Source organism: Budorcas taxicolor, chromosome 22 (genome assembly GCF_023091745.1).
Source record: "Budorcas taxicolor isolate Tak-1 chromosome 22, Takin1.1, whole genome shotgun sequence".
NCBI classification, from domain to species: Eukaryota; Metazoa; Chordata; class Mammalia; order Artiodactyla; family Bovidae; genus Budorcas; species Budorcas taxicolor.
Window position 1 is genome coordinate 38,101,059 of NC_068931.1, and position 25,704 is coordinate 38,126,762.

Below are 25,704 nucleotides of genomic sequence, written 5' to 3' on the forward strand. Positions count from 1 at the left end.
GCCTTTGGCACCTTGTCTACTCCTTTATCATTCCAAAGGTAGCAGCTATGGTCTGTTTCAAAAACCACATAAACCACAGCACTCACCTCACTGCTTGGCAGTGTAGTTGCTCTTTAATACCTGTTGTATTTTCCCTATAGTACAGGAAAGCAAACAGGCAAAGTAATTTTCTGATACTATAAAAGCAAAGAAAAGGAGAAGTGGGGGCCAGTGTGCAGAGGATGAGATGGTTAAAGAGCATCGCTAACTCAATGGACAGAAACTTGAGCAAACTCCTGAAGACAGTGGAGGACAGAGAAACCTGGCTGCCTACAGTCTACAGGATCAGACATGACAGCGACTCAGTAACAACATAGAAACAGAAGGCTGTTGCTCCGGGTAAACTGAATTGGATCTTAGATCAGCAAAAAAAAAAAAAAAAGAAAGAAAAAAGCCGTTAATGGGAATAGTGGTGAAACCTGATTAAATTGTGGGCTTTAAGCAATAGTATGATACCATTGTTAATTTCCAAGTTTTGGCAAGGATGCCATCGTTATTTAACATTAGTGGAAGATGGGCACACTCTGCACTGTCTTTACAACTTTTCTGAAAATCTAAGATTATTTCAAAATTAAAAGTCTATTAAAAAAAAAAAAAAAAGACTGTTGCTGCTCTCTGTCGCTCCGAACAGGAAAACTCAACAGCCCACTTCATCTTTTGGGATGTTTTCTCCCTGAAGGACAGCACTGGAAACTCCCGCGCCCCCTAGTGACAGATGTAGGTGTGTGCACGGCTGTCGGCTCGCCCCCCGGGCCGCCAGACTCCACGAACCCTTTGCATCTCCCTGCCCCCGCGGTCCTCACCCCGGTTCAGCCATCTGGATTTGTGCCGTCACTGTCTCATCTTAGATCCTAACCCGTCCTCGCTCTGCGTCCCCACCTTTGGGCTAAGAGTCACTTGCTGCTGCTGCTGCTAAGTCGCTTCAGTGGTGTCCGACTCTGTGCGACCCCATAGACGGCAGCCCACCAGGCTCCCCCATCCCTGGGATTCTCCAGGCAAGAACACTGCAGTGGGTTGCCATTTCCTTCTCTCATGCATGGAAAATGAAAAGTGAAAGTGAAGTCGTGCCCGACTCCGCGACCCCATGGACTGCAGCCTACCAGGCTCCTCCGTTCATGGGATTTTCCAGGCAAGAGTACTGGAGTGTGTTGCCATTGTCTTCTCCACAGACCCTCTTAAATTGATGGCTTCCCAGGACCTGGCCTAGAAGGCTGATTCAGCGGGCTGGACATGAGACCCCCCAATACTGTGTATTTTTCCCTCGTACCCCGAGTGATTCTGTTGGAGGCTGTTTGGTAAACGAACCATCTTCGTTTCAGTCCTGCTGTAGGATTTGGGCATTAAAGTATCTCTTAGTGACTTTACCTCTAAGTGAACCCGGGAACAGACTACTGGTTAAGAAACGGAATGTTCCTGAGGTCCCCGACGGTGCAGCTGATTCCTACTGCGAGCACATTATCCTGCAGCTTTACCTTCCTCGTCAGCAGGATGACTGGAGTGAGCGCGGCTCCAAACCCCAGAAACGTTCCGGCCACGGGAGCCAGACGAGGCACGTAGCCCGGAGCCTGGACGACTCTGGAAAGGCGTCGGCCCGGCCCAGCCCTCTCCTGCGGGGACCACCCTCCTCCGCGGAGACGGACAGCATAGTCTCCCTCAGGGTGGGGAGGATTTTCCTTCTACGAGATGCCTCGGCCAGGCGGCCCTGAGGCCAGAGAGCTGAGCACAACAGGCCCGACTTCCTGTCCTCTTCACGGGGCGCACTTCGGCACCAGTGAGAGTAGGGGGCGAAGTTGGGGACCCTGTCGCTGTGGGTTGCGGGCTGCCTTCCGAGCCGGACGCGGCCAGGCTCTCCTTGTTCCTGGGGCCCGAGGGGCTCCGCGGGGAAACATAACCGTGAACGTTTCTGAAGAAGGAGAACGTCTTCGGCCGACCCCCGCCTGAAGAACTCGTTCTGAGTCGAAGACATGCTGAGGGCCCTCGGGACTAAACACTGTTTCCGTAGGGAGGGGAGTGACTCGTCATAACACAACACCGGGCCAAGAGGTCAATTCTCTTGCCCAGAGTCGTCCTCTCGGGGTACACAGACAGCTGTGCGACCACCGGGTGAAGACCCCAGCCTCCCCACTCACCCTGAGGAGAGCCCCCTGCGCATGCGCAGAACCGCTCGGCGGCTCGGGCGGGGAGCTCGAGGGTGGGGCGCTCGGGGTGGGGCGAAGGCCAGTCACGTGGGCCGCGAAGCCCTCTCCGCGATTTCCCTACAAGGACTTGGGTCGCCGAGCCCCGCCCCCGGCCGGGCCCTGGAATGTGCGGAGGGGCAAACCCGCAAGATAGACTCAACCATTTGCTAACAGGAAGGGGAGGGTGAAACAGTTTACACTGTAAGGAGAGGTGTGAAAAAGACGGAAACTCAGTCATCAGACCTGGAGAATCACTACTTTTCTACTGTGTTCTAAGCTGCCCGTTCGACACGTCCTTCCCGTGCACTCGGTCAAAATTGCGCCTTCTGAGCACACCGGCAACCCCCCTGCCCTGTCGCCCTGCCGGGCTTACACTGTTAGCAGAGAATGGTGACTCCCTTCCTTCCGGTCCGCTAAGCGAAGGCCGGAAGTGTCGGTTTGTAGCGTCTTTGGGAGTGGAAGGGAGTTGGTAGGGGGAGCTGAAGCAGCGAGGAGGTTCCTGAAGCTCTCGGATTCTCTCGGCTGAGTTAGGGTGAGTAATGTTCGCGAGAGGCCTGTCCCGAGGTGCATCCCCACGGGGCGGCTGGGGTTGGCGGGGTGGTCAGCAGCACTGCCGGCGGCGCACCTGGGCAGGTGTGCGTGCGAGTTCCTGGGTTTCGAGCCCACGGTCCTCTCCGGCGTGGAAGGCCGCTGCCGGAAGCGGCCTGGACGCCAGCTTCGCTCCTTTGCCCAAACTTGGAGCTCGGGAAGTGTGGTTTAGCTTGCTGGCGCCGCGAGCTTGGGCGGCAGCCGGCCTGCGAAACCCGAGCCCCGCGGAGCTGACGCTGGGACTGAGTTTAATTTCTAACGTAAACTTGCCCGATTCCAGAGAGTTTGCGCAAAAACTCTAGCTTGGTGCGGTCCCCGGACGCCCGCCCGCTGCAGCTGTTATTGCAGCTGTGTGGCTACGTTTAGTGGGAATAACCACCTCAGATTAGCAACTTCAGCTTAGTATCCACTTTGGTAATCGGAGTGTTTTGATTTTTTTTTTAAGTGATAGTTGGACAAATAGAAGTTTGGGGTTTAGTTTGAGGCTTCAGGAAAACTCCCAAAAAACTCCCTGTTACTCTGGGGTGGAGCCTCCAAGTTAAAGTCCGTTTTTCAAAGTGTTTACTTTCAAAGTAGCTGAATTGATTTATCAAAGAGTGTATCATTTCTTTACAGAATTGTGAAACAGAAGTAAGCGTTCAGTTGAGATTTTAACTTAAGTGCAGAAAGTTGTACATCTAAAGGTGGAGAAAATAAGTGATTCTTAAAATCACTACTATTTGCTTCATTGTTCTGGAAGGCTTTTGATGAAAACCTAGCCAGAAAATCTTTAAAAAGTGAGGCTTTACTGGCTAGTGAACCAGGACAACGAATTGCCTTTGTCAAGTGCTGAGAACATTTTGGGTGTGGCAGTCTTAGAGGACTAATCCTACCTTCAACCGGAAGTTGCTTAGGAATTGAAAACTTGGTTAAGTTGGAACGGAAACACCAGCCTGAAAATGTACTTTTCAAAAACTGTGGTTAGCACCAAAAAAGTACATAAACTTAGCTTAAGAAAAAAGTACATTGATTAAATGAGACAGTAGATTTGGTCTGGATTTGGAAAGTAGATGTTATGTACCATCACATTAGGAAGTGTGTTTCCTAAGATGGGAGTTTTTCATTAAAGAACATGTATTTCCAGAATACTATCAATTCGGAGAAGGCAATGGCACCCCACTCCAGTACTCTTGCCTGGAAAATCCAGTGGACGGAGGAGCCTGGTGGGCTGCAGTCCATGGGGTCGCTAAGAGTCGGACACGACTGAGCGACTTCACTTTCACACATTGGAGAAGGAAATGGCAGCCCACTCCAGTATTCTTGCATGGAGAATCCCAGGGATTGGGGAGCCCGGTGGGCTGCCGTCTCTGGGGTCGCACAGAGTTGGATACGACTGAAGCGACTTAGCAGTAGCAGAGTGTTCTGTAGAAAGTCTTAAGATTAGTTTACATTTATTACCACTATAAATACTGGACTCTAGAATTCTAACTAGAGTATTCTGGGCTTCCCAGGTGGCTCTAGTGATAAAGAATCCTCCCGCCAATGCAGGAGACTAATAGACACGGGTTCGATCCCAGGGTCGGGAAGATCCCCTGGAGGAGGGCAGGGTAGCCCATTCCAGTATTCTTGTCTGGAGAATCCCGTGGACAGAAGAGCCTGGCAGGCTACAGTCCATAGGGTCGCAAAGAGTGGGATGCGACTTAGCAAGTGCAAAGTAATATATGTATGTATGTACGTATGTGTGTGTGTGTGTGTGTGTGTGCGCGCGCGCCCTTTCCAGGCTCTTCAGAATGGAATTCTCCAGGCAAGAATACTGAAATGATTGGCCCTTTCCTCCTCCAGGGGATCTTCACGACCCAGGGATTGATCTCGCATCTCCTCTGTCTCCTGTATTGCAGGCAGATTTTTTACCGCTGAACCACTGGGGAAGCCAATATTGATATGGGTTAATCCCATTTTATAAATGAAGCCAGAGTATCTAGAAATTGTGAAAAATCTTGTCGCCCTTGCTGTGTGGGGAAAGCCTCTTTGTGGATCTTTATTTTTCATTTCGCCCATCACTTAATCTAGTCTAACTTCTTCCTGACATGGTTTGTATCCATCCTTTTGTCATAACCCTGAATGATTCTCTTCCCATTTGATCCAGCTAGAAGGATAAATCCAGAAATTCATTACCACCAGCACTCCCCTTCCCTGATTAAGACAAGGTTATATTCCTTCGAGTCTGTAAACTGATTCTGCTTAACAGCCCTTGAACTGTTTTCATTCACTTTTTCTCATGCATCTGAAATCCTTGTGAATTTCATATACGTTGACTCTGTAAGTCCCAGGGTTTTCAAGTTCCATACAACACAGAGCCCTTCACACCAAAGATCTTTCATTAAATGCCTCAAAAGTGAATTCTAGACTGAGCTTATGATGAGTGAGGACATAACTTGGAAACCATGGATGCCTGCATAGCAGTCTTCCCCTTGTACATAAATAATACTTACATTGATGCATAAAATATTTTCAGTTTTTTTTTCCCTAGCCTATAAGAGTTGTACATTTGCTGAAGTCTTGTTATATGAAGAGAGTTACAGGCTGACTTGTTTGGGGAAAGTAAAAGTGGACAGCATACCTGAATCATAGCAAGGAGGACAGTGACAGTATCTAAAGTGATCGGCTCCTTGGGATCATAGCACTGTTTCTCATTTGGCTCCCTCTCCACCCCAGTTAAGTGGCTCAGGTGATAATCTGCCAGATATCCAGATTCCATCCCTGGGTTGGGAACATTCCCTGGAGAAGGGAATGGCTGCCCACTCCAGTATGCTTGCCTAGAGAATTCCATGGACAGAGGAGCCTGCAGGGCAGGTCTCAAAGAGTGGGACACAACTGAGCGACTCACACACACTACCACCAGAGTTGATTCTCTCCATACCTTCAGTTTGGTAAGGGGAAAAAAAAAATAGCCTTTCCTTATTTTGAAATAACTTGACAGCAAAGCTGAACTCCCTATCACTGAAAGGATCTAGATTTCCGGTGGGAAAATAACTCTCAGATCAGAATCCAACCTCCTTGAAAAAGTAAAGGTCCATGTAGTAACTTGCCCAGTGTTGTACTACCAAATTTTGATAGCATTAACTACCCTAATTTGTTAGAATTAAGACTGACATTTAAATTTCTTAATTCTAAGGATGTCTTGTAGCTTTTAGGGTTTTTCAAGTTCTTTCCCCTACCCTTCCCCCCAACCCACCCACAAAATTTCAGAAACAACTTTTCTGAAGTCATAGTATTTGATAATCATGTACACCTTTGAGTTATGTTTCATTTTTGTTACACATTGTTTTAACTTCAGAGTCATACTTTTGGGATGAAAACTATGTAACTCATTTTATAAGTTGAACCAATCATCTCATTTCTTCACAGTTGCCTCCCCAGCTTTAAGTTCCTCAAAGAAAGCACACCTGCCTTAACATTTCTTAATTCTTAACTAATAATCGGCATTCATGATGCATCATATTAATGGTTGATGATTAAGGATCAAATGAGCTAAAGAAAAACTCTGAGGGCATTGTCTGTGCTGACCCCAAAAATACCTTTATAACTTTAAAAAATCTTATAATGTATTTGCATATTTAAAGAATACATGGTTAAAATGACTGATTTTAATTAAATGCATGATTAAAAGAGACTAAATAGGAAATGTATCAAAATTCTAGAATGAGAGCGTGTATGTGTTACTTTATATCTAACCTAAGTATTTTTTAAAAGGTACCTGGAGAAACGATACTAAATTGAGTATTATGAGGTCTTGTAGGTTTAAAAAATAAATTGTTATCAACCATTTGACCTGTTTTTTTCATCTGTTTCTTTGTTCTTAAAGCAACTGATTTTTGTGGATAGTTAGGGTAATAGAATGTTGTCAAACAAAACAAACTATTTTTAAACACATGCTTTGTTTTGCAAAGACAGGGGCATACCTAAAATACTAAAGAAATGTGGACTGGTAAATATGTGCCACTCAACCACTAACCCAAATCCTGGAGTCCATTTAGGAGAGGAAGAAATAATATATGCTATAACTACTTGTTTTTAAACTACATTTAGATTAGAGGGGGGAATTACAGCTCTCTGTAGTTTAGATAATAAAGGGATTTACTGCGTCTAGAGGTGTTATAAAAATGAAAATATCATGAAAGAGTAATTAAAGGAAATTTGGAAACCAGGGAGGAGCATATATCCTAACTTCTGTGTCAAGTAGGGTATAGCGTACCAGCAGCATGTTCCAGTACATGGCAGGAGTGCTATATTTGATGAATTGGAATTTGTGACTCTCCTTTGTGGAATTTCCTTCTAAAAATCAGAATAGATTAAGCTTTAAAAAAAAATCCGGCATAGTCAAGCTTTTCTAATTATTTCCGTAATTGAATGTAGTCTGGCTGGTGTGGTGTAATCAACAAAAGAATGTAAGAAATAAGTTTTAAAACTCATATGAAGCATTGTGTCCTAAGTTCACTTCACAGTACTGACATCTAGGTAGTTCATTCTTTGCGATCCACAGACTTATTTTTAGAGCAAGGGCATAGTGTTTTGCTACATCATAGCTAAATGTTGTTTTCAGAACGTAAGCTTTAAAACTGTTGTACTGGTCAGAGTGTGAAATCAGTAGTGCCTATTTTAGACCTGCTTGAGAGAATATAACTGATTACAGTGTCTTAGTCTTGTGGGTTAGAGGTTTTGCTGACTGCCCTCGCTACCTCAGCTCTGAAGGATGGTATGGTAAAATTTTATTGTCTGATGACTGTGGGATTTTTAACTTCAAACAAATTGCTTATAGTCTTAAAGATTTAGTATTGAAAGGGAATTAGACGTTATTTTTATTTTCAACTTAAGTTTTACGGGGAGAAATTTAGATTATTAGAGAGCAAAGGTAGTTTCCATATTGCTTAAAATGCTTTCCAAAACTTGTTAAAAACTAAATTGCTTTAAAAATTTTGTATTGTGCTCTGATTTTTGTTTAGAGGACTTAATCACTTCAGATGATTTGGCTTAGAAGATGAGTTAATGTTCGTTAGTACTGAATAACACTGAGGTATAGAACTGGCAGTTTTTCTCCAGTGTCTTGACATCTTTTGTTTCTTGTTTCCTATATTGTTATTAAGCTAATGGATTGAGTTATTATCAGTCCTTAATCAGCTGTCCAGTAGTACTCGGGACAGGAATTCTTGTTGATAATGCTCAGAGCTTTGAATTAATGTTGGTGGTAAGTTGGAACTTGAAATTAGTGACAGACTGTTTACTACTAAGGATGAGTGAATTCAAAAGACGAGTCTAGTTTTTCTCTTTATAAATTGATCCTCTGAGTAATGGTATCAATTAGTTGACAGATTTTTGCCAAGTGATACTGTCCTGTGAAATAGTTTTTAAACCCATCTCTCAGTGGCTCAAATATTTCTGGAAGGTTGGTTCAATTTAGTTTTTGCTATTTCTTGTATTTCCCCTCTTTGTTAGGATTTAACTGCCACCATGTCGAGCAAAAGAGCAAAGACCAAGACCACCAAGAAGCGCCCCCAGCGCGCGACCTCCAATGTGTTCGCCATGTTTGACCAGTCCCAGATTCAAGAGTTCAAGGAGGCTTTCAACATGATCGACCAGAACAGGGATGGGTTCATTGACAAGGAAGACTTGCATGACATGCTTGCTTCCCTGGGTAATGATCAGTTTTAATATTAATAAATCAAACAATTTCTAGAACAACCTTTTCTATTTATTTCTGAAGTCTTAAAAGTTTTGTGAAGCCAATCTAATGATGTTACAGTTCACTAAGATTCAAAATCTGGAGCATTGTTTCCCAAAGTAAGGTCCTTGGACCACCTGCAGATTTCTGGCCAAGTCTCAGAATCAGGCTGGAGACCAGCTGCGTTTGTGTGTTTGTGCATGAATGCGTGTGCTGCAAACTCTGATCGTGATTATGAAAACAGTGTTATTCCTCCTGACTTCCCAGTGGAATAGCACACAGTCTCCAGACTCGTAATATAGATCCTTTTCATTGAGAAGACTTTTTTCCAAATAGTTTCACTGTCTTGAATACAAATACCAAAACTGTATAAATGATCATCTGTCATGTCAAAATGTTTACCATGATGTATTTTGTAATGTGATAAAAATTATGACCCTCTGTTTTTGTTTAGGAAAAAATCCAACTGATGAGTATCTGGATGCCATGATGAATGAGGCTCCAGGTCCCATAAATTTTACCATGTTTCTCACAATGTTTGGTGAAAAGTTAAATGGCACAGATCCAGAAGATGTCATCAGAAATGCTTTTGCTTGCTTTGATGAAGAAGCGACTGGTAAGTCTGAGGTAACCTTTAATTACCAACTAATTATTATTTGGTTATAGCAGCTAAAATATATAATAACTTGAAACATGAAGACATGTAACACCCTCAGGTTTATACCAGACCTGTTCTGGGGGACAGGTTTCACCTGTGGCATGTTAGGCACTCACTTCACTGCCTCTGCCCTTAAATGTTTAATTTACAATTTAATAGGTGAATTTGGAACTTCTTTAGGAAACTTCTATTACTCCTTTACTAGAATCATTCTACAGGAGTTAGGCACTCAGTTAAGTGTGTCAAATGAATATCTTTTACAGGAGCAATCTTGGAAAAAAAGTGTAGATTGCTCTAGGCGGTGGTGTCAGTATGGTCCTATGTTGGTTTATCAGGTACCTCTCTGCTCTGAGATTGTTTAGATCTGATATCTGGAATCAGGTGCCCTGGTTTCATAATCCTCTTCTGCATAATAGCTGTTCGATTTCAGGCAACTTCTCTAAGGCTCTTATTAGTAAGATGGACCATAATATTTCCTGCCTCATGTGGTTATTGTGAAGATTAAATGAGGGAATGAGATAGTAGCTTACTGCCTGCATAGAGTGGACTCTCGAAGAAACCCGAAAGGCTAGCTACATGAATGCCTGCTCTTCTGGCGGAAATGTATATAAGAGAAAAAAAAAAGGGGGGGGGGGGGTAACTCACATGGTGAGATTTTTAAGAAGGAAGGCACACCCTTTGGTTAGACAGTATTTGGACTAGTTTAAACAGTCCACATGTAGTGCATGGGGCTGGAAGCACAGTCTCTCCTCTCTGACTTTGAAGACATGCCACGATAGGGCCTCATCTGGCCTATTCGAGTAGACCACCCTCTTGGCAGTTGCGTCATCTTCACAACCTCGTTCCAGTCACCATGCATTGTTGACTGGACTTGCTCTGCCATTTCTGCCTCTGCCTTCCTCCTCAGATCACCTCCTTCCCCTTGAAATCAAAAACTCTGAACAGTTATTTCTGGAACCAGTAGGGGAAGGGCAGGGAGAAGAGACTTTTTTTCTTGCCAAAAACTTTTGTGTATTAATTTTTTTTTTTTTTAAACAGTGGATGTGTTACTTTTTCTAGTGGAAGGGAATAAAACCATTAAAGTGTCTTATCTGTTCTTCAGAGTCATCTCAGTGGTCACATTCCTAATAGAGCCTTAGCTGTGTTTTCATACTGTTTTCTCCTGGCCTCTGGGAAACCTTGAAAAGCTCTCACTTCTTTCCCACCTCCACCGTAGTTTACGTATGTCTCTGCTGGCACATATTCTGCCTGAGCTTATGCTTTAGCTGTGTGCTTGTTTCCAATATCACAGTCTCTTCCGGCTCTCCGGATAAGGGCTGTGCATCTGCAGCAGCATCATGTTCCCCTCTTTGTAACCCCTCCCAGCTCCTTTCACAGTCCCTGCACACGGTTGATTAGTTTGCATGATGGTTGAATGACTTGGCTAAAGAGGAGGATTTATTTCTACAATCTAAAAGTCTAAGATTTGGAGAACATTTTTTTTTTAAAAAAAATCTAGGGTTGAGTTAGCCAAAGAACCCATAAATTGAGAGTTTCTTTTGTGAACTGACCTTACACTTTAAACTTACTTTATAGGAAATATATCAATGTTGTAGCTTAATTTCACACACACAAAGAAGTTGTAAAATAGAAACTTTATTAATTTCAAAAATCTCTGTGCTTGAATTGTCATTTAATACCTTCGGGTTACTGTAGGAGTGGGTCTCGATCATGATTGCTTATGGAAATTACTGTTTAAACTAGTCCAGTGGAAATTATTTAGGGAGCCATTTTAAATATCAGTGTCAGGGCTGGCCTCTGGGGTTGTTTTGAGCTCCCTGGATGATTCTGATGTGTAGTCAGGTTTCATGAGACCCCTGCTTGCACAGGTCCAAAGTAGAGAACGTTTCTGTCTGCTCACTGTTAACACTCCAGTGCCTATCCCAGTGTCTGTGACATAGTTAATGCTCAGCTATCTACTCAGTGGTTTTGCACTGAGCCTAACCATATTTGTTACTGAATCTAAAATTAGAGTTGTTTTTAAAAATGTTTAATCTCATTTTGTGTATTTTAAAAAGGTAAAGTGAAGTACCTGAAGTAATATACCTTGTTAAAACTGGACCTCACAGCTTCAGTATTCTTTCCACTGAAGCATTTTACCAACGTTTATGATGATTTTAGGGCTTCCCAGGTGGTTGAATGGTAAAGAATGCACCTGCCAAGCAGGAGTCATGGGTTTGATCTCTTGGTCTGGAAAATTCCCTGGAGAAGGAAATGGCAATCCACTCCAGTATTCCTGCCTGGGAAATCCCATGGACAGAGGGAAGGCTATAGTCCATGGGGTCGCAAAAGGGTTGGACTCAACTTAGTGCCTAAATAAGAGCAAGATGATTTTAGTGTATGTGCTTGTAGAAGTGTGATCATAGATGGTATGCTGAGAAAGCATCATACTTCATGCTTTCTGGTTAGGCACAGGGTTAGTTTTTTTTACCAAGAGATTGGGAGGTTGTTGTCAGGTGAGGTCGGTAGAGCAGAGAAGGTTAATGTCACTAAGCAACGGAGCATTTTCTAGGCAGCAGTGCTGAGGCTGGCTTACTCGTGTCAAGGCTATATCTCATACGTTTGCATGCTTATCGTCCTTAATGTAAACCCTGTGCTTAGTCAAGTGTAGATACTCCTTGTAATTATTCCTCGAGAGTGTCTCTTCTGATCTCCGTTTCTTTATTCTTCAGGCACCATTCAGGAGGATTACCTGAGAGAACTGCTGACCACAATGGGAGACCGGTTTACAGATGAGGAAGTGGATGAGCTGTACAGAGAAGCACCTATTGACAAAAAGGGGAATTTCAATTACATCGAGTTCACACGCATCCTTAAGCATGGAGCAAAAGACAAAGACGACTAAAAAGAACTTCAAACTCCAGCCAAACGTTCCTTGTTGCCACTCTGGGTATTTCTGAGACTTTCTCTTAGAGCCTGTTGCATGCCCTTAGCTTTACAGCTTCTGCCTTTCTTGTTGTATTTATTCTCAGCCATTTGGGGCACATGCATCTCTATAATCAGACTGGATATGGGACTTACTGTCATTTTAAGAATAGAAAATAGGGTAATTTAACTTACCAGCTGCCGTCTACCCTCCCCGCCCCCAGTAACTGCAGTCTACAGAGTCAATATATTTTTTCAGAGAAGGTTATTCACTCAATTTTTTCTGAACCATAATTAAACTTTATGATAAAAACTTACTTGTTTAAAACTTTTTTATTTACCAAAATTGACTTTTATTGGTCTTGGTGCATCATCTAAAGAAGGGTAGTAAGGCAAATCCTAGAAAATGATATGTTACACTTCCCCTTACTCCTTCCAGGTCTCCTAACAGTTCTATTTCCTCTATTCAGTCTTCCCCACTTTTCAAAAAAACAAATCCAATTTTTAACTGCCTTTATGGAGTTTTCTGTACTTTGCATTTTAAAATAACTTCCTATAGAATTTGCATATATATATGTATGATAGCTTTGTTAGCTTTAAATCCTAAAGTTCAATATTGGACCTGCCGGCATCCCTCCAAATCTGTTCTAAGCTTTTTATACATTCCTTCCTGTCATTTAAAACTAGACCAGGCCACTGAGTGCAATTTTAATTTGTCCTAATTTTTAAAACTGTTTTAGCCCCCAAAGGTTCTATGGAATGCTTTTATCAAAAAGGCCAATTTTTCTGTATTGTATTTCAAAGTGTTGGAAATAAGAGTTTTTTGGGTTTTTTTTCTGTATGTAGTTTCTTTTTAACACATGGTCCCTATTGAAACACTGTGTTTATTTATGCAGAGATTCACATGAGTTCATGGACAAATCTTTGACATTCCTGACCTGCCCACAGTCAGAACAGCTGAAGCTACATGCCTGGGAAAGTGAGATCATTAGTTCAATCCTAAAAATAACTTCTGCTGTTTGCAGGAATGCAGGACTGTTTTCAGAGTTAATATAGTTTCATTTACTTATGGCTTCAAAATTCTAACTCTTGAGGATTCGGGAGTTTAAGAAAAATCTTGAAATACTGGAGCGGGGGTTAGGTGGGAAGAATGGATGGACAATTAGCCTCTAAAGATGAATATTGGACTGTTAACTCATAATTTTACATTTTATACTACTAATAACAAGACTATCCTTGGACAAAACTATTACCTCAGGGAAGATGCAATTACTGAATGCCTTCAGGGCATTAGACCTTCACACTGAACAGAATAGGTGAGCTGGATTCTTTAACCTCATGAGGCCAGCTTTATAGAACAGGAGTGGAAGAGCCAGTGATGAGACTGCTCTTGCGCCTTTAAAGATTAGGCTCTTAGCACCTGCCTTAACTCTTGCCTTTAGTGTGTTCCTGAATTTCATTCAGTGGTTTAAATAAGCAAAGTACTTTTTTCAGGCTATAGCCGTGATACTGAAATTTTGTTTGTTGGACTAAATTTACATTTCAACTGGAAAAAAAATCACTTCTGCTTTGTTAACAAATTTCCAGTGAAGAACAAATAACATTGTTCCCATACTGGGGGGAAGAAAAAGTAGCCTCATCTATGGTCTCCATTTCCATTTCAGATAACTGCTCAAAGAACCAGCCACTGTTAGAAACAGTGGATGATCTCCCCTGAATGAAATGTCTCCTCATTTAGTAACAGCATTCTCTACGCGGAAAGTAGGCTTTGCATAATTAAGATGATTGCCAGTAAAACGCTAAAGCGTGTACTCCAACAGTGAGTGCGTTTGATAGAAAAACGAGCCTCCATGATGAAAAGCCATACTTGAAGCAAGTCACTGCAGAACTTCTGATGAAACCAGCCTAATGGGGGCAGCCTCCTTACCCACTTGCTTGTGATCAGTGTCATTCCAGTCCCAGGGCCCTGATTTTACTTGATCAAAGAGCCTTTATACCTGGATGAGAGCAGCAGTTTGAGTGCTGCTGGAAGAAACAGGAATAGGCCTGGCTATACGAGACAAGTGAAAGCAAATTATGAAAAGGAAAGACAACCATTTTTTATAAGGTATGAAGAGAGAAAGAACCACAAGAGAGTAGACTACAGGGTGTGCTGGCAAGTTGTAAGGAGGATCAGATAGATGTTGAAAAGGGCTTGGACAGTAGATAAAGCCACCACACAGTGTGATGGAAACCAGGTGAACAGTTGGAAGAGTGAGGAGGTGAGTCAGTAGTGTTAAACCACAGAAAAATCGAATACGGGAGAGTTTCAAGGAGGCCACTAGATCTGGGAAGTCAGTCACTTCTGCTAGAGCTGTTAGGTGGAGTTTTGAGTGCAGAAGTCAATGTAGCAGGAGACAGGGACAGACAGTGTCTAGGTTTGGGGTTCAGTCCAGCTGCATTTTAACCTTGTTTGTGCTCCATCATGGCTTTATAACCTTAAGAGAGTTATTTGACCCCCCTCAACCTCTGTTCATTTGTAAAATGGAAGTAATGCTCTTGGTTCATAATAGGAACATATTCTATGAATATATAAAGTAGCATTTTTATGATTAGGAGCAGCATGGGTTTTAGAGTCAGAGTTGGCTGAGTCAATTCTGCCAGTCTGTTATTTGATGAGCTTGGTGTCCTTGGGCAGGTCACCATAAGTGTCAGTTTCCTCACCTGTTTAACAGGGACAGTACCTTCTATGTTTGTAGTAAAAATAGAAACACACTAAAGCTAAATAGTCTAGCATCCAGTAGGTATTCTGTTTACCAGCAGGGCCTGTTTGGCAGTGGGAGAGGCTTATAGGGAAGGCAGGACTACAGGGCATTTCTTTAGAGAAAAAGCGAATGAAACCAAAGGAGTGATGTCTAACAGAAAACCTAGATCACATGTTGTAGGATTATTCTTAGAAAAATAAAAATGGATAGTTCTCTCTCTGAAAACAGTAAAGGGTAGGTAACAGGAGTTAATCATAGTTGGAGATTAGAAGACAGGTTAGTAGAAAGGTCTATAGGAGTTTGATAGTAAATTATCTCAAACTAGAATTTTATTAAAGAGTTGTTACTAGTATTTAATGAGAATATACATAAAAATGTGTGGTATAGAGTAGGTCCTTAAACAGTTCGCTTTAGATTTCCAAGTAGGTCCAGTATGTCAGAATTGTTTGTATCTTTCTAGGTCCTCTTTAAGTGTACAAGTTCTTGATTTCCCTGCAACCCTGGTTTTTATCCTTGCTGTCCTGAAAAGGATTGCTGGAGCTCATCCTTCAACAGCCAGTTTTCCCAAGTCCCTATATCTTCTTTTTCTAGGTTTCTGTGTGACTGCTTAAATAGCAGGCATCATAACTTCTCTTCCATATTTATCTACATACATTTTATATTTGTAGTAAATACACAACTTGTTTTTTAGTTTAATGTATCTTAAATTGTCATATTTTGGCATACCCACCATTTTTTAAGTGTTACCTTTTTTTAAACCATTCTTTTTAATGACCACAGCAAACAATTATCTTTGATAAGAGTATGCATAATTAACCGTTTCCCAAGGACTGGATACTTATTCTACTTTTAACATTGCTAGCCAGAAATTTCTGTGATGATGGAAATGCTCTCTGTGCTGTCCAATAGGTCACATGTGACTATTGAGCACTTGAAATGTGTCTCAAATAACTGAACTTTTAATTTACGTTTAAATAGCCACATGTGGTTAGTGACCATTGTGTTGGAAAGCACAGTTCTAGTAACCAATATGGAGATCAAAGACAGTGCAGTCAGGGTATCTCAGCTATGATCTTATTTAAGGTGGCCAGGGTGAGGACTTGTTGGATGGTTAATAGCGCACACTAGAAGAGCTCTGTGACAAAGACCTCAGAAGCCAAAATGTTACGATGAGTGGGAAAAAATTTAATTATTGGGCCAAAGGGGAGACTGCAGCTGAGGGAAAGGGTAAATATTTTAGAACCAGATACAATTTCTCAGCAGTTGGTTTCAGACTCTAGAGAAAATGCATTCAATTAAGGACCTGGGGGCAGTACTACTCAGGGAGGATGCTGGGGATTACTAGGAATGCAGATTCTTGCCCTACCCTTGACCTGAATCTGCGGGTGGCGGGGGTGAGGGGTTGGGCTTTTTTAGAAAGCCCACGGGTGTTTCTTATTGGTGCTACTGTTTTAAGAACAACTGGTATAGAGTGCTGAACACAAGGTTCCTATGACCTAGATATTTCTAATCAAAGATTCCTAGATTTCTCATCACTTTCCTAGAATATTAAAGACTGGATTGTTCTCCCTAGCATTCAGCACACGTTGAGGCAACACAGTGCTCCACAAAGGGTTGTTATCTCCCATTATCCAGAAATAGTTTTACCCATCTATAATATTCCAAGAGCTTCCCTGGTAGCTCAACTGTAAAGAATCCGCCTGCAATGCAGAAGACTCCGGTCGATTCCTGGATCGGGAAGATCCCCTGGAGAAGGGAACGGCTACCCACTCCAGTATTCTTGCCTGGGAAATCCCATGGACAGAGGAGCCTGGCAGGCTGCGGTCTATAGAGTCAGAGTCGGATGCGGCTGAGTGACTTTTACTTTCATAATATTCCAAGGTTGAGGGAATATGAACACTAGAACAAAACTGGAGTAACGCATTTTGGTGGTGTCCTTTGTTTTGACCAAGAGCATGGTACAATGCGTGTGCGCGCTTGTGTGTGTATGTAAGTTTGTACTGTAGTAAATCAAAGGAAAGCAAATGAATAGTTTTCCCGTGGTTGAAAGGAGAAACTGTCCTGGTCAGGGCGTACACCTGATAGATAACGTGAGGATGAAGACAGGAGAGGGCAGATGATAGAACTCCGGGCGTGCAGTTTGTAAAGAAAGGGCTTTCCTGCAGGCGGACACCGCCGGCCGCCGCCCTCTTAACCTTACCCAGTGTGACGCGGGGCGGAACCTGAAAAAGTACTCGTTTTATCTGAAACTTGGTGTAACCAGGCGGGGTGTACTTTTATCTGCCAAGTGACAACCCTGGGTGGGCGGCGCCCGGCGACCCCCAAACCGAGGGCTCGCGCCGGCTCGGGAATGCGGAAGGGCCGCAGGACCCGCCGCCGATGGCGGGGGAGGAGGGCGGGCCGCGGGGCCCCGGCCACGCCGTGCCCGATCCGGACCTCAAGGCCCGCGAGACACAGCGAAACCCAGGCCGCGGTGGTCGGCTCCAGCCCCGCGCCGGGGCGGACAAGGCGAAGTCGGCCGCGGCGGGAGCAAGAACCGCGGCGCGTCCCCCGTCCTGAAGTTGGGTCCGCCGCGCCTTCCGGTGCGACTTCCGGTCCGCCTCCCGAGGCAGGAAGTGCCGGCGCCGCAGCTGTCGCGCCCGTTCCTTGGCTGGTCCTGTGCAGGCAGCCCGGCTCCTGGTGCTGGTGTCCGGCCGCGGTGAGTGGCGCTCGCCCCCGCGCGCGACAACCCTGGGGGCGCCCCAGTGCCCTGCGCCTCCGGCTACCCGACCCCAGCCCCCGCCCCTGGTGCCGGCGGGCGGGCTGGGCGGGGGCTGTGGGACCTGTCTGTGGGCTGGGGGGGTGGTCGGGGAGGCGGCCTTGGCTGCGGCCGGCCTGAGGCTGGACGTCGAGGGGTCGGGAGGCTCAGGCGTTTGGAAACGGGCTAGGGAGCCGCCCTGCTGGCGGAGGCGGCCGGTCCCCGGCGCTGCGTCACCCGACGGTTTCACGCACCTGGTGCCTCGGCGCCCCCCAGCTGCCCGCGGCCTGGTCGGTGGGTGAGGGGGGTCTGTGCCACACACAGGGTTGGGTGCCTTGGGGACACAGGGGGCCCGCTAGTATCTGGTTCTTGCCGGGAGTGCCGGGTTGGCACCGGCTGAATGGAAGGATTTCCACAGGAGTTTTGGCTCTTTCGCAGCATCTCGCATCTTATAAAGATTTACTCCGTTTCTACCAATGAAGAAAAGAACAAATAGCAAAAATCAGGAAAGGTTTACTGAAAAAACGAATCGTGACCTCATTGGAGGCCTTGGACTTAGCCCCGGGAGGGAGAACTTACTATTTCTGGCTGGATCTGTGGTAGGCGGTACAAGACCAAAAGCTCAGAAGGTGGGAATTGTGTCGTGTGAAAAGGAAAAGATGGGGAGACTAGCCTGAATGGAACAGAACTGTGATGGATAATAGCTAGGAGTGGGTAGATCCGTGGGAATCTTTTCACAGATGTCTTGCAAACTTGACGAGAAATAAAAGATTATGTAAGAGGCATTAGGGAGTCATTTTGGATTCTTCACTAAGGGAGAGAGATATGAAGAAAAGGGTGTTTAGAGGATTAGTTTGGCAGCCTTGGTTAAAGATGGATTTGCAACTCTCCTTCCGTGAGAAAAGAATCATAGCACTTTAGAATTCAGAAGAACCTTATAGGTTATCTTTAGTCTTATAATGGAGAAGAGTGAAATCCAGCGAAGTGAGATAATTTGCCCAAGGTCACTTGAGGGGTTCACCTGGACCACCCATTTTCTCTGAACATTAGATGGACTCTCTTGGAGCTTATGGTTAAGTACACAGCTTATTGTTTGTCCAGGCTCTGTTGAACAAAACAGCTTCTACGGGGAATGACTCGGTTTATGGTTTAATGAGACTGAGTTTGGGCAAGATAAACTGCAGCTTCTAAAGGACAGGTCTCCAGGTGAGGGCTGCTGGACTTAGGAGAGATAAAAGGACCAGGAGCCCCTAAGAAAGCTGGTTGTCAGTCTCCCAAGGTTCAAAGACAACGTGTATCTTGGGTTGATTTTGGCATCTTCCTTTGTTCTACACCTGAGCTGTGGTGGCTTTGCTTATTACCTCCAGCCAGCTGCAAGGCATTAAGAGCTAGTGATACAAGCGCTGGAGATAAACTTCCTGAGCATGATTTTGCATCTGAGTTCTACTTTTTTCTGTCTGTGGCTCCAGACAAATTATGTATTCTCTTTGCCCTAATTTTCTCATCTGAGAAATGGGGAAAATAACAGCACCTATGTCAAAGTGGTTCTGAGGATTATATAAGTTAATACATATGAAATGCTTAGACCAGTGCCTAGCACATATTTAGCACTCTTATTAGCTTTGTTTGTGTCAGGTATGTAACAAGGAGTGACTGGTACATTTTGTTAAGGATCTCTTGCTGAGAGTCCAGTGGAGTTTATGGGTAGACCTTGGAGAAAGCCATAATTGGGGAGTCAGACGTAGGACCTACCTTACAGAGGATGTATGTGTATGTAATTCTATCTGTGATTTTGAGGAGGCATATGTATTTGTTTGCTTGACTAGTGTTTACTGAGCACCAGCAATGTGTAAGACACTGTACTTAACCCTGTAACCCTTGGTAGATAGGCTAAATGCCATAAAAATGGACATGTGAATGACACGGCAATGGAATATGACTGGGCAGTAAAAGTAAAGGAAAGAACCACTGATAGATGCAGCGAGATACATAACTCTCAAAAACGTTGAGTGAAAGAAATTGGACACATAAAGTATGCACTGTATAAATCCATCTATAAGAAGTTCAAAGACAGAACTATTTATGGTGATAGAAATCTGAGCAATGGTAGCCTAGGGAAAGAGTGATTGATTTGGAGAGAACTTTCTGGAGTCATGTTTGTTACTTGATGGTTACTTGGGGTGGTGGTTACATGGTGTACATCATTTTTAAGATCTGTACATTTCACCATATGTAAATTTTACTTTATTGTTTCACAATAAAAAGATGATAAGGGAGTAGAGACGATAGAAAGTTTACTACCAGTTGGGATGATCATAAAACCCATAATAAAGCAATGACAGCATTATAATGTATGTGATAAATGTTAAAATGCGTATAGCATGGGGAAAACTTCACTGCTGCTAAGAGAAAAGCTGTAAAATTGAGTTTGGCTCTAGAAGAAGTAACAGATACAATAACTTATGGAACTGATTATATATTTGCCTACATAGGCAGGATAAAAACAATAATAAGTCATTGAGTATGTCAGGTGAATTTTGTGGAGTATTTTAATTTGATTATATACTCAATTCTCTTGATATTGCTGTTCACACTTGCTCACATACCCAGTCATTTGATCTTCCCAATTAGCACGAGCACTAGTCTTGACTACAGTAATGGCCATGGGGATTCACGAGATGTTCCTGCAGATGCTGATAGACCTTGGCGAAGATGAGAATTGAATCAGAAACGACCTTAGGTTTTAATCCAAGAACCATTCTCTACTTGTTTTGCGTTCATCCACTCTCAGACCTCACTCTGTGCCTCTGTTCACAAATCAGCCTTGAGAAGAGACCTTCTAAACATCTTGTCCCCAGGCATCTCTGCTGTAGCATGGCTAAAACTTGAACTCTCTGTCATCCCTTTGCTCATGAAACCAGCTTCTCCTTCCTCCCCCAGTTACCTCATTTTTGAGTGGTGCCATTATGCTATCAGTTTTTCAACCAGTCCTTGAGAAAAGCAGTCATTCAAGACAAACTGAAGAAAACTCCAGTTAGAAAGCAAGAACTAGGAAATCAGCATAGCGATCAGCCTGAAGAAGAGGATAGAGGTTGGTGATGGGAATGTTGAAGAAGGAGTGAGTCTGTTGCACTTAAGAGAAGAACCTTTTGAACTTGAGAGAAACCGAATGGAAGGAATTAAAGCTTGCTGATGCTGGGAGGGATTGGGGGCAGGAGAAGGGGACGACAGAGGATGAGATGGCTGGATGGCATCACTGACTTGATGGATGTGAGTCTGAGTGAACTCTGGGAGTTGGTGATGGACAGGGAGGCCTGGCGTGCTGCAATTCATGGGGTCGCAAAGAGTCGGACACGACTGAGCGACTGAACTGAACTGAACTGAACCAGGAATAAAAAATTTCCCTATCCAGTGCAAACGTGGCTTTGGCCCCTTCAGGGTTTTAAAAATTCTTTGGCTATAATTCTGAAATAAAGGCATTGCCCTATTAAATATTGTAGATGCCAAGGAAGCACAATGGCTTGATTAGTTTTCTATAGGTATATAAGATTATGTCCAAACTTAGCACCTTAAGAAGACACTACAGAGCTTCTGAGGGCCAGCAGTTCCAGGGCAGCTTAGCAAAGTGATTCTGGCTGTCTTGAACTTGGGAGTCCAGATGTCAGCTGGGTTTGCAGTTGTTTGACGGAGGATCCACCTCCAAGATGGCTGACTCACCTGGCTGGCAGGTTGCTGCTGGCAGTTGGCCGGCGGCCCCAGTTCCCTGCTACATGGACTGCTCCGTGGGGTCGTGTAGTGCCCTCATGACCTGGTGCTGGCTTCCTCCACATTAAGCAATCTGAGCAAGAGCATGGCAGAACCTACAACATGTATTATGACAAAGTCACACCCCTTCATTTTCACAGTGTCCCATTGCGTATGAAGGGTGGCAGAATATACTACCCCAAAATATGCCACTTTGGCCTAAAAATTCTTTTGAGCTGAAGGCAACTAAAAAGAGGCAGACACAAGAAAATCTCTTTGCCCCCCCCCCCCCAATTTGCCTGAAGGGCTTCCCAGGTGGCTCAGTGGTAAAGAATCCACCTGCCAGTGCAAGAGAGGCAGGAGATTCAGGTTTGATCCCTAGGTCTGGAAGATCCCCTGGAGAAGAAAATGGCAGCCCACTCCAGTATTCTTGCCTGGAGAATCCCTGGTGGGCTACAGTCCTTGGGGTTGCAAAGGACCTGACCGAAGGACTGAGCACAGGCTTCAGGAAGTTTGCCGAAAGGCAGGACACAAATTTACAAAGGTCTTCTTTCGCTCTCTACCAGGAAGGACAAAAGTTGTTAGACAACTTTAGACTCTTAGAGGGGAAGGCTGGACTGAAACCTGCAAGGGAAAACTTGCCCTTGTTTACACTGTACTTTTCACCTTCGTCCCTAGCCTCTCCGCTTCACACACACCTTTCTTCTGGCTTTAGCTGAAGATGATACTGAAGCCAGAGTTGCATTTTCCCTGGGTATCTCCCAGGTAAACATGAGATATACACCTTAATAAACTTGTTTCATTTTCTTTTGTTAGTCTGTTATTACAAAGTGTCAGGCAGAAACTCAGAACCACAGTCAGTGCCTTCTAAGTGGTTAACTCAGTGATTCTTAACCTTCACTCTACATTGGAATCACTTGGTGCATTTTAAAAATACCAATTCATAGGCCTCACCTACAGACATTCAGTTTCCGTTGTACCAGACCAGGATCTAGACATCACTTTTTAAAACTTTCCAAGGTGATTCTGATGTGCAGCCAAGGTCGAAACCAGAGGCTAACTGCTGTGAGAGCTGTATCTACCTGGCATATGGTAGCATCACGTTGCTGCCTGAGATGCTTCTTAGGAAGCTGACAGAATGTGCCATAAACACCTCTCCCAGGCTCCCAAAAAAGCCATAGAGGCTGGATGAAGTTCTCAAGCAATTGCTGCCTGTTAATGATCAGGGTGCCCATGTTTTGATTTGCACAGCACTATTGCAGGTGATTTTACAAATATTTAGACTATGATCTAAATATGTTGACACTATAACCACCTGTACCACCAGTATTCCTGTATCCCTGCCCTTCTTTAACCTCTGTGAATACTACATACAACCTTTAGTTCACTCTGTTTCAGAAATTCACAAAAATAATACAATAAAAATTTTGAAGAGGAAGTGAGACTTGTTTTATTGCTGTTAAGGCTGATTCACTACCTTATATGCTGTGTTCTAAATGGATATTTTTTGTAACTAGGGGTGGAGTTTGGTGGGTTTTATTTGTTTGATATTTATAGGTCAAGTAGTAATTTGACAGTTGCAGGTAAAGATGTCAAGCCTTTACCTGTCATGTCAAACCAAGACAGGTACTAGTAGGAAATACTGCCATTTGATGAACCCAAACCAAGGCTGCAACACTGCACAGCTGCAGGGGGTGCCATTCATATTTTATTCCCTTCCCATTCAGCTGTGCACTTCTAATCTCTGCAAATAAATTCCCCAGAAGAGCTGGAATTTGAAAACTCAGTTTCACTGGGAATTACATTTAGAGGAAAGTAGCTGTTCAGAAATGTTGGATTAAATTGGTGAGTATTGAAAGTTTAAGAAATATTTTGCGGTTAAAAAAAAATAACTAGAGGGACTTTGCTGGCACTCCAGTGGTTATGGCTGCCTGCAGTGGAAGTGCAGGTTCAGTCCCTGGTGGGGCGACTAAGATCCCACAACCTGGGCTCTGTGGCCAAAAATAAAAGCTAGAAGAATTACATGAAGAATATACAGGTAAAATCACCTTGAACAAATGCGGTTGAATTCTAGGTCTGCCACCAGGTGACCGTGGGCAAGTTGTTTGACATCTTTACTATTCAGTTCCTTCATGTGTAAAGCGGACATGTGAAATGTAATTCAGCCGTGTTGCCTAGCACATGAGTCACTCAGCAAATGGGAGTAGCCGTAAGTTGAGTAGACCTTTAATTCTCTGGTGCTAAGGCATTTGGGGCTAGAAAAATAAAAACAGATACATGAGTTGAGAAACTGCATGGTGCTTGGGCACATTCTAGACATTTGGTGTTGCTGAAGGAAAAGGAGAAAGCAGAGAATGGCTAGAGAAAGGTCATTCTAGAGTGGAGGAAGGTGTGCATGCTTAAGAACTTGTACTCTGTCCTGTAGGCATAGGTGGAGGGCCAAAGAATTCTCAAAAGGGAATGATGTGGTCATTTCATGTTTTACACGCCTCTGGCTGGAAGATAAAGAGTAGTTGACAGGCCACCAAGAGGCAAGGAGGTTGGTGTGTTGGCCATAAAAATATTCTACACAGAGGTGATGAGGGTCCAGAGTAGGGTGGTGGCAAGAAGATGAGCGAATCTGATATATATTTTAAGAGGCTGGGCCTGTTTCATCGGGGAGAGGGACAAGTCAGGGATGACTCACGGTTGTCTGGCTTGGTGAGGGAGTAAGTGATTGTGCCATCAACTGACAGGAACCAAAGCTGAGAAAGGTTAGGAAGGGAAGGTAATTCATTTTCTAACATGGTAATTCATTTTCTAACACGTTAATTCCGAGGGTCTGTGGGACATCAAATGAGTGCCTCATACCAGCACAAATGGCTGTTTGAGGCCACAGCCCAAGGGAAGGGTCTGCCCTGGGAATGCAGACGTGGGAGTCACAGGTGTTGTCAGAACAGAGCCGATGAGATCATCCACGCAGAGTTAATTTAATGAGCCGTTGACTGTGAGAATGCTGAGGAACGTGAATATTTAAGTGAGTGGAGGAGAGAAGCGCCTAATAAGAAACTGGAGGAAGACCAGACATAGAAATAGAACTGAGAGGAGGCCTGAGAGACCAAGTCAGACCAGCATCTTACTTCAACCAGGTGTCCCAAGCTGATGTTCAGGAGTCTCCTTCCTAAGAGAATGAGGTCTTCAAGGATGGGAACCTGGGGCTTCTGTTCCTTTTGGGACAGTTCATTTCTGCTATTACAGTTCATCAAGGCCAAGGGTTGCTGACTCCTGAAGAGAAGAGGGATAAAATGGTGTCAAATACAGCAGAAGACTTAAATGGGATTTGGCAAATGGAAAGTGCTTACAGTAGAGAAGAGGGAGCCAGATTGTGGTGAGTAGGAAGAGAGAAAGTGGAGAAAGCCAAGATGTTTATCTCAGGAGTTGAGAAGAAAGAGGAGGGAAGTTTCTTTGGAGGCCAGAGTTTGTTTCAGATTAATTGTTTTGCTACAACTTTGCCTTACTTTTCAGCTGATGTTTTATTATCACTTGATATTTTATATGTGTACTTTTATGGGTACCATATACAAATATAAATGTACACTAGTTTTAAATGAAGTGAAGGTTGCTCGGTCGTGTCCAACTCTTTGCAACCCCACAGACAGTCCATGGAATTCTCCAGGCCAAAATACTGGAGTGAGTAGCCTTTCCCTCTCCAGGGGATCTTCCCAACCCAGGGATCGAATCCAGGTCTCCTGCATTGCTGGCAGATTCTTTACCAGCTGAACCACAAAGGAAGCCCAAGACTACTGGAGTGGGCAGCCTATCCCTTCTCCAGCAGATCTTCCCAACCCAGGAATCTAACCAGGGTCTTCTGTATCGCAGGTGGATTCTTTACCAACTGAGCTATTAGGGAAGCCCAGGTTTTAAAGAAGTACAGAGAAAAAATCAGCTTTTTTCTTTTTAAAGAAATCATGGTATTATTACATTGAGCCATATCTGCTCTGTAACGGGTTTTGACTGGGAGCTCAGACTTGCTCACTGTATAATGGCTTTTCTAGCCTTACTGGGTTACCTCTCTCTTCTCAGCATCAGCTTCTTCGACAACTCCAGCTAAGGTTCAAGATGTTTAAATATACTTTTGGGTTAGCTGTAGGGTTAGCATGAAACAATTGACTGATTTTTTTTTTTTTAATAAAGATTTTTCTCTGGGAGATTTTTCTAAATAACTCTATTACAAATACAATTTGTTGATACTGAGGGAGAGCACTAATTCTTGCCTTCAGATCTACTGTCTTTTATATCTTTTGAATCTTGAAGAAATAGAATCATAGAACTTTTAGCATGAGAAAGAATTTTAATCCCACAGTTTTGGAATGTGAGGAATAATTAAAGAGTCACGTGCCTTGCTAGTGGATCACATTCTGTGTCCGACTTGACCT

At 43.7% G+C, this 25,704-nt stretch overlaps 1 protein-coding gene across 3 annotated transcripts in view; it reads left to right on the top strand.

Annotated features, from left to right (window-relative positions):
- Nucleotides 1–2,592: 2,592 nt before the first annotated feature.
- LOC128067326 (myosin regulatory light polypeptide 9) overlaps nt 2,593–25,704 on the top strand; it is a 34,107-nt gene continuing 10,995 nt past the window's right edge. The window contains exons 1-4 of one of the 3 annotated variants that reach the window (XM_052660314.1): nt 2,593–2,748; nt 8,277–8,475; nt 8,957–9,118; nt 11,872–12,381. In XM_052660314.1, coding sequence (XP_052516274.1) covers nt 8,292–8,475; nt 8,957–9,118; nt 11,872–12,044 — 519 coding nt within the window. In that variant the 5' untranslated portion in view covers nt 2,593–2,748; nt 8,277–8,291 and the 3' untranslated portion in view covers nt 12,045–12,381. Of the gene's footprint in view, nt 2,749–7,384; nt 7,540–8,276; nt 8,476–8,956; nt 9,119–11,871; nt 12,382–25,704 lie in introns of those variants that run through there. The other 2 variants (XM_052660312.1, XM_052660313.1) reach the window with 2 other exon arrangements.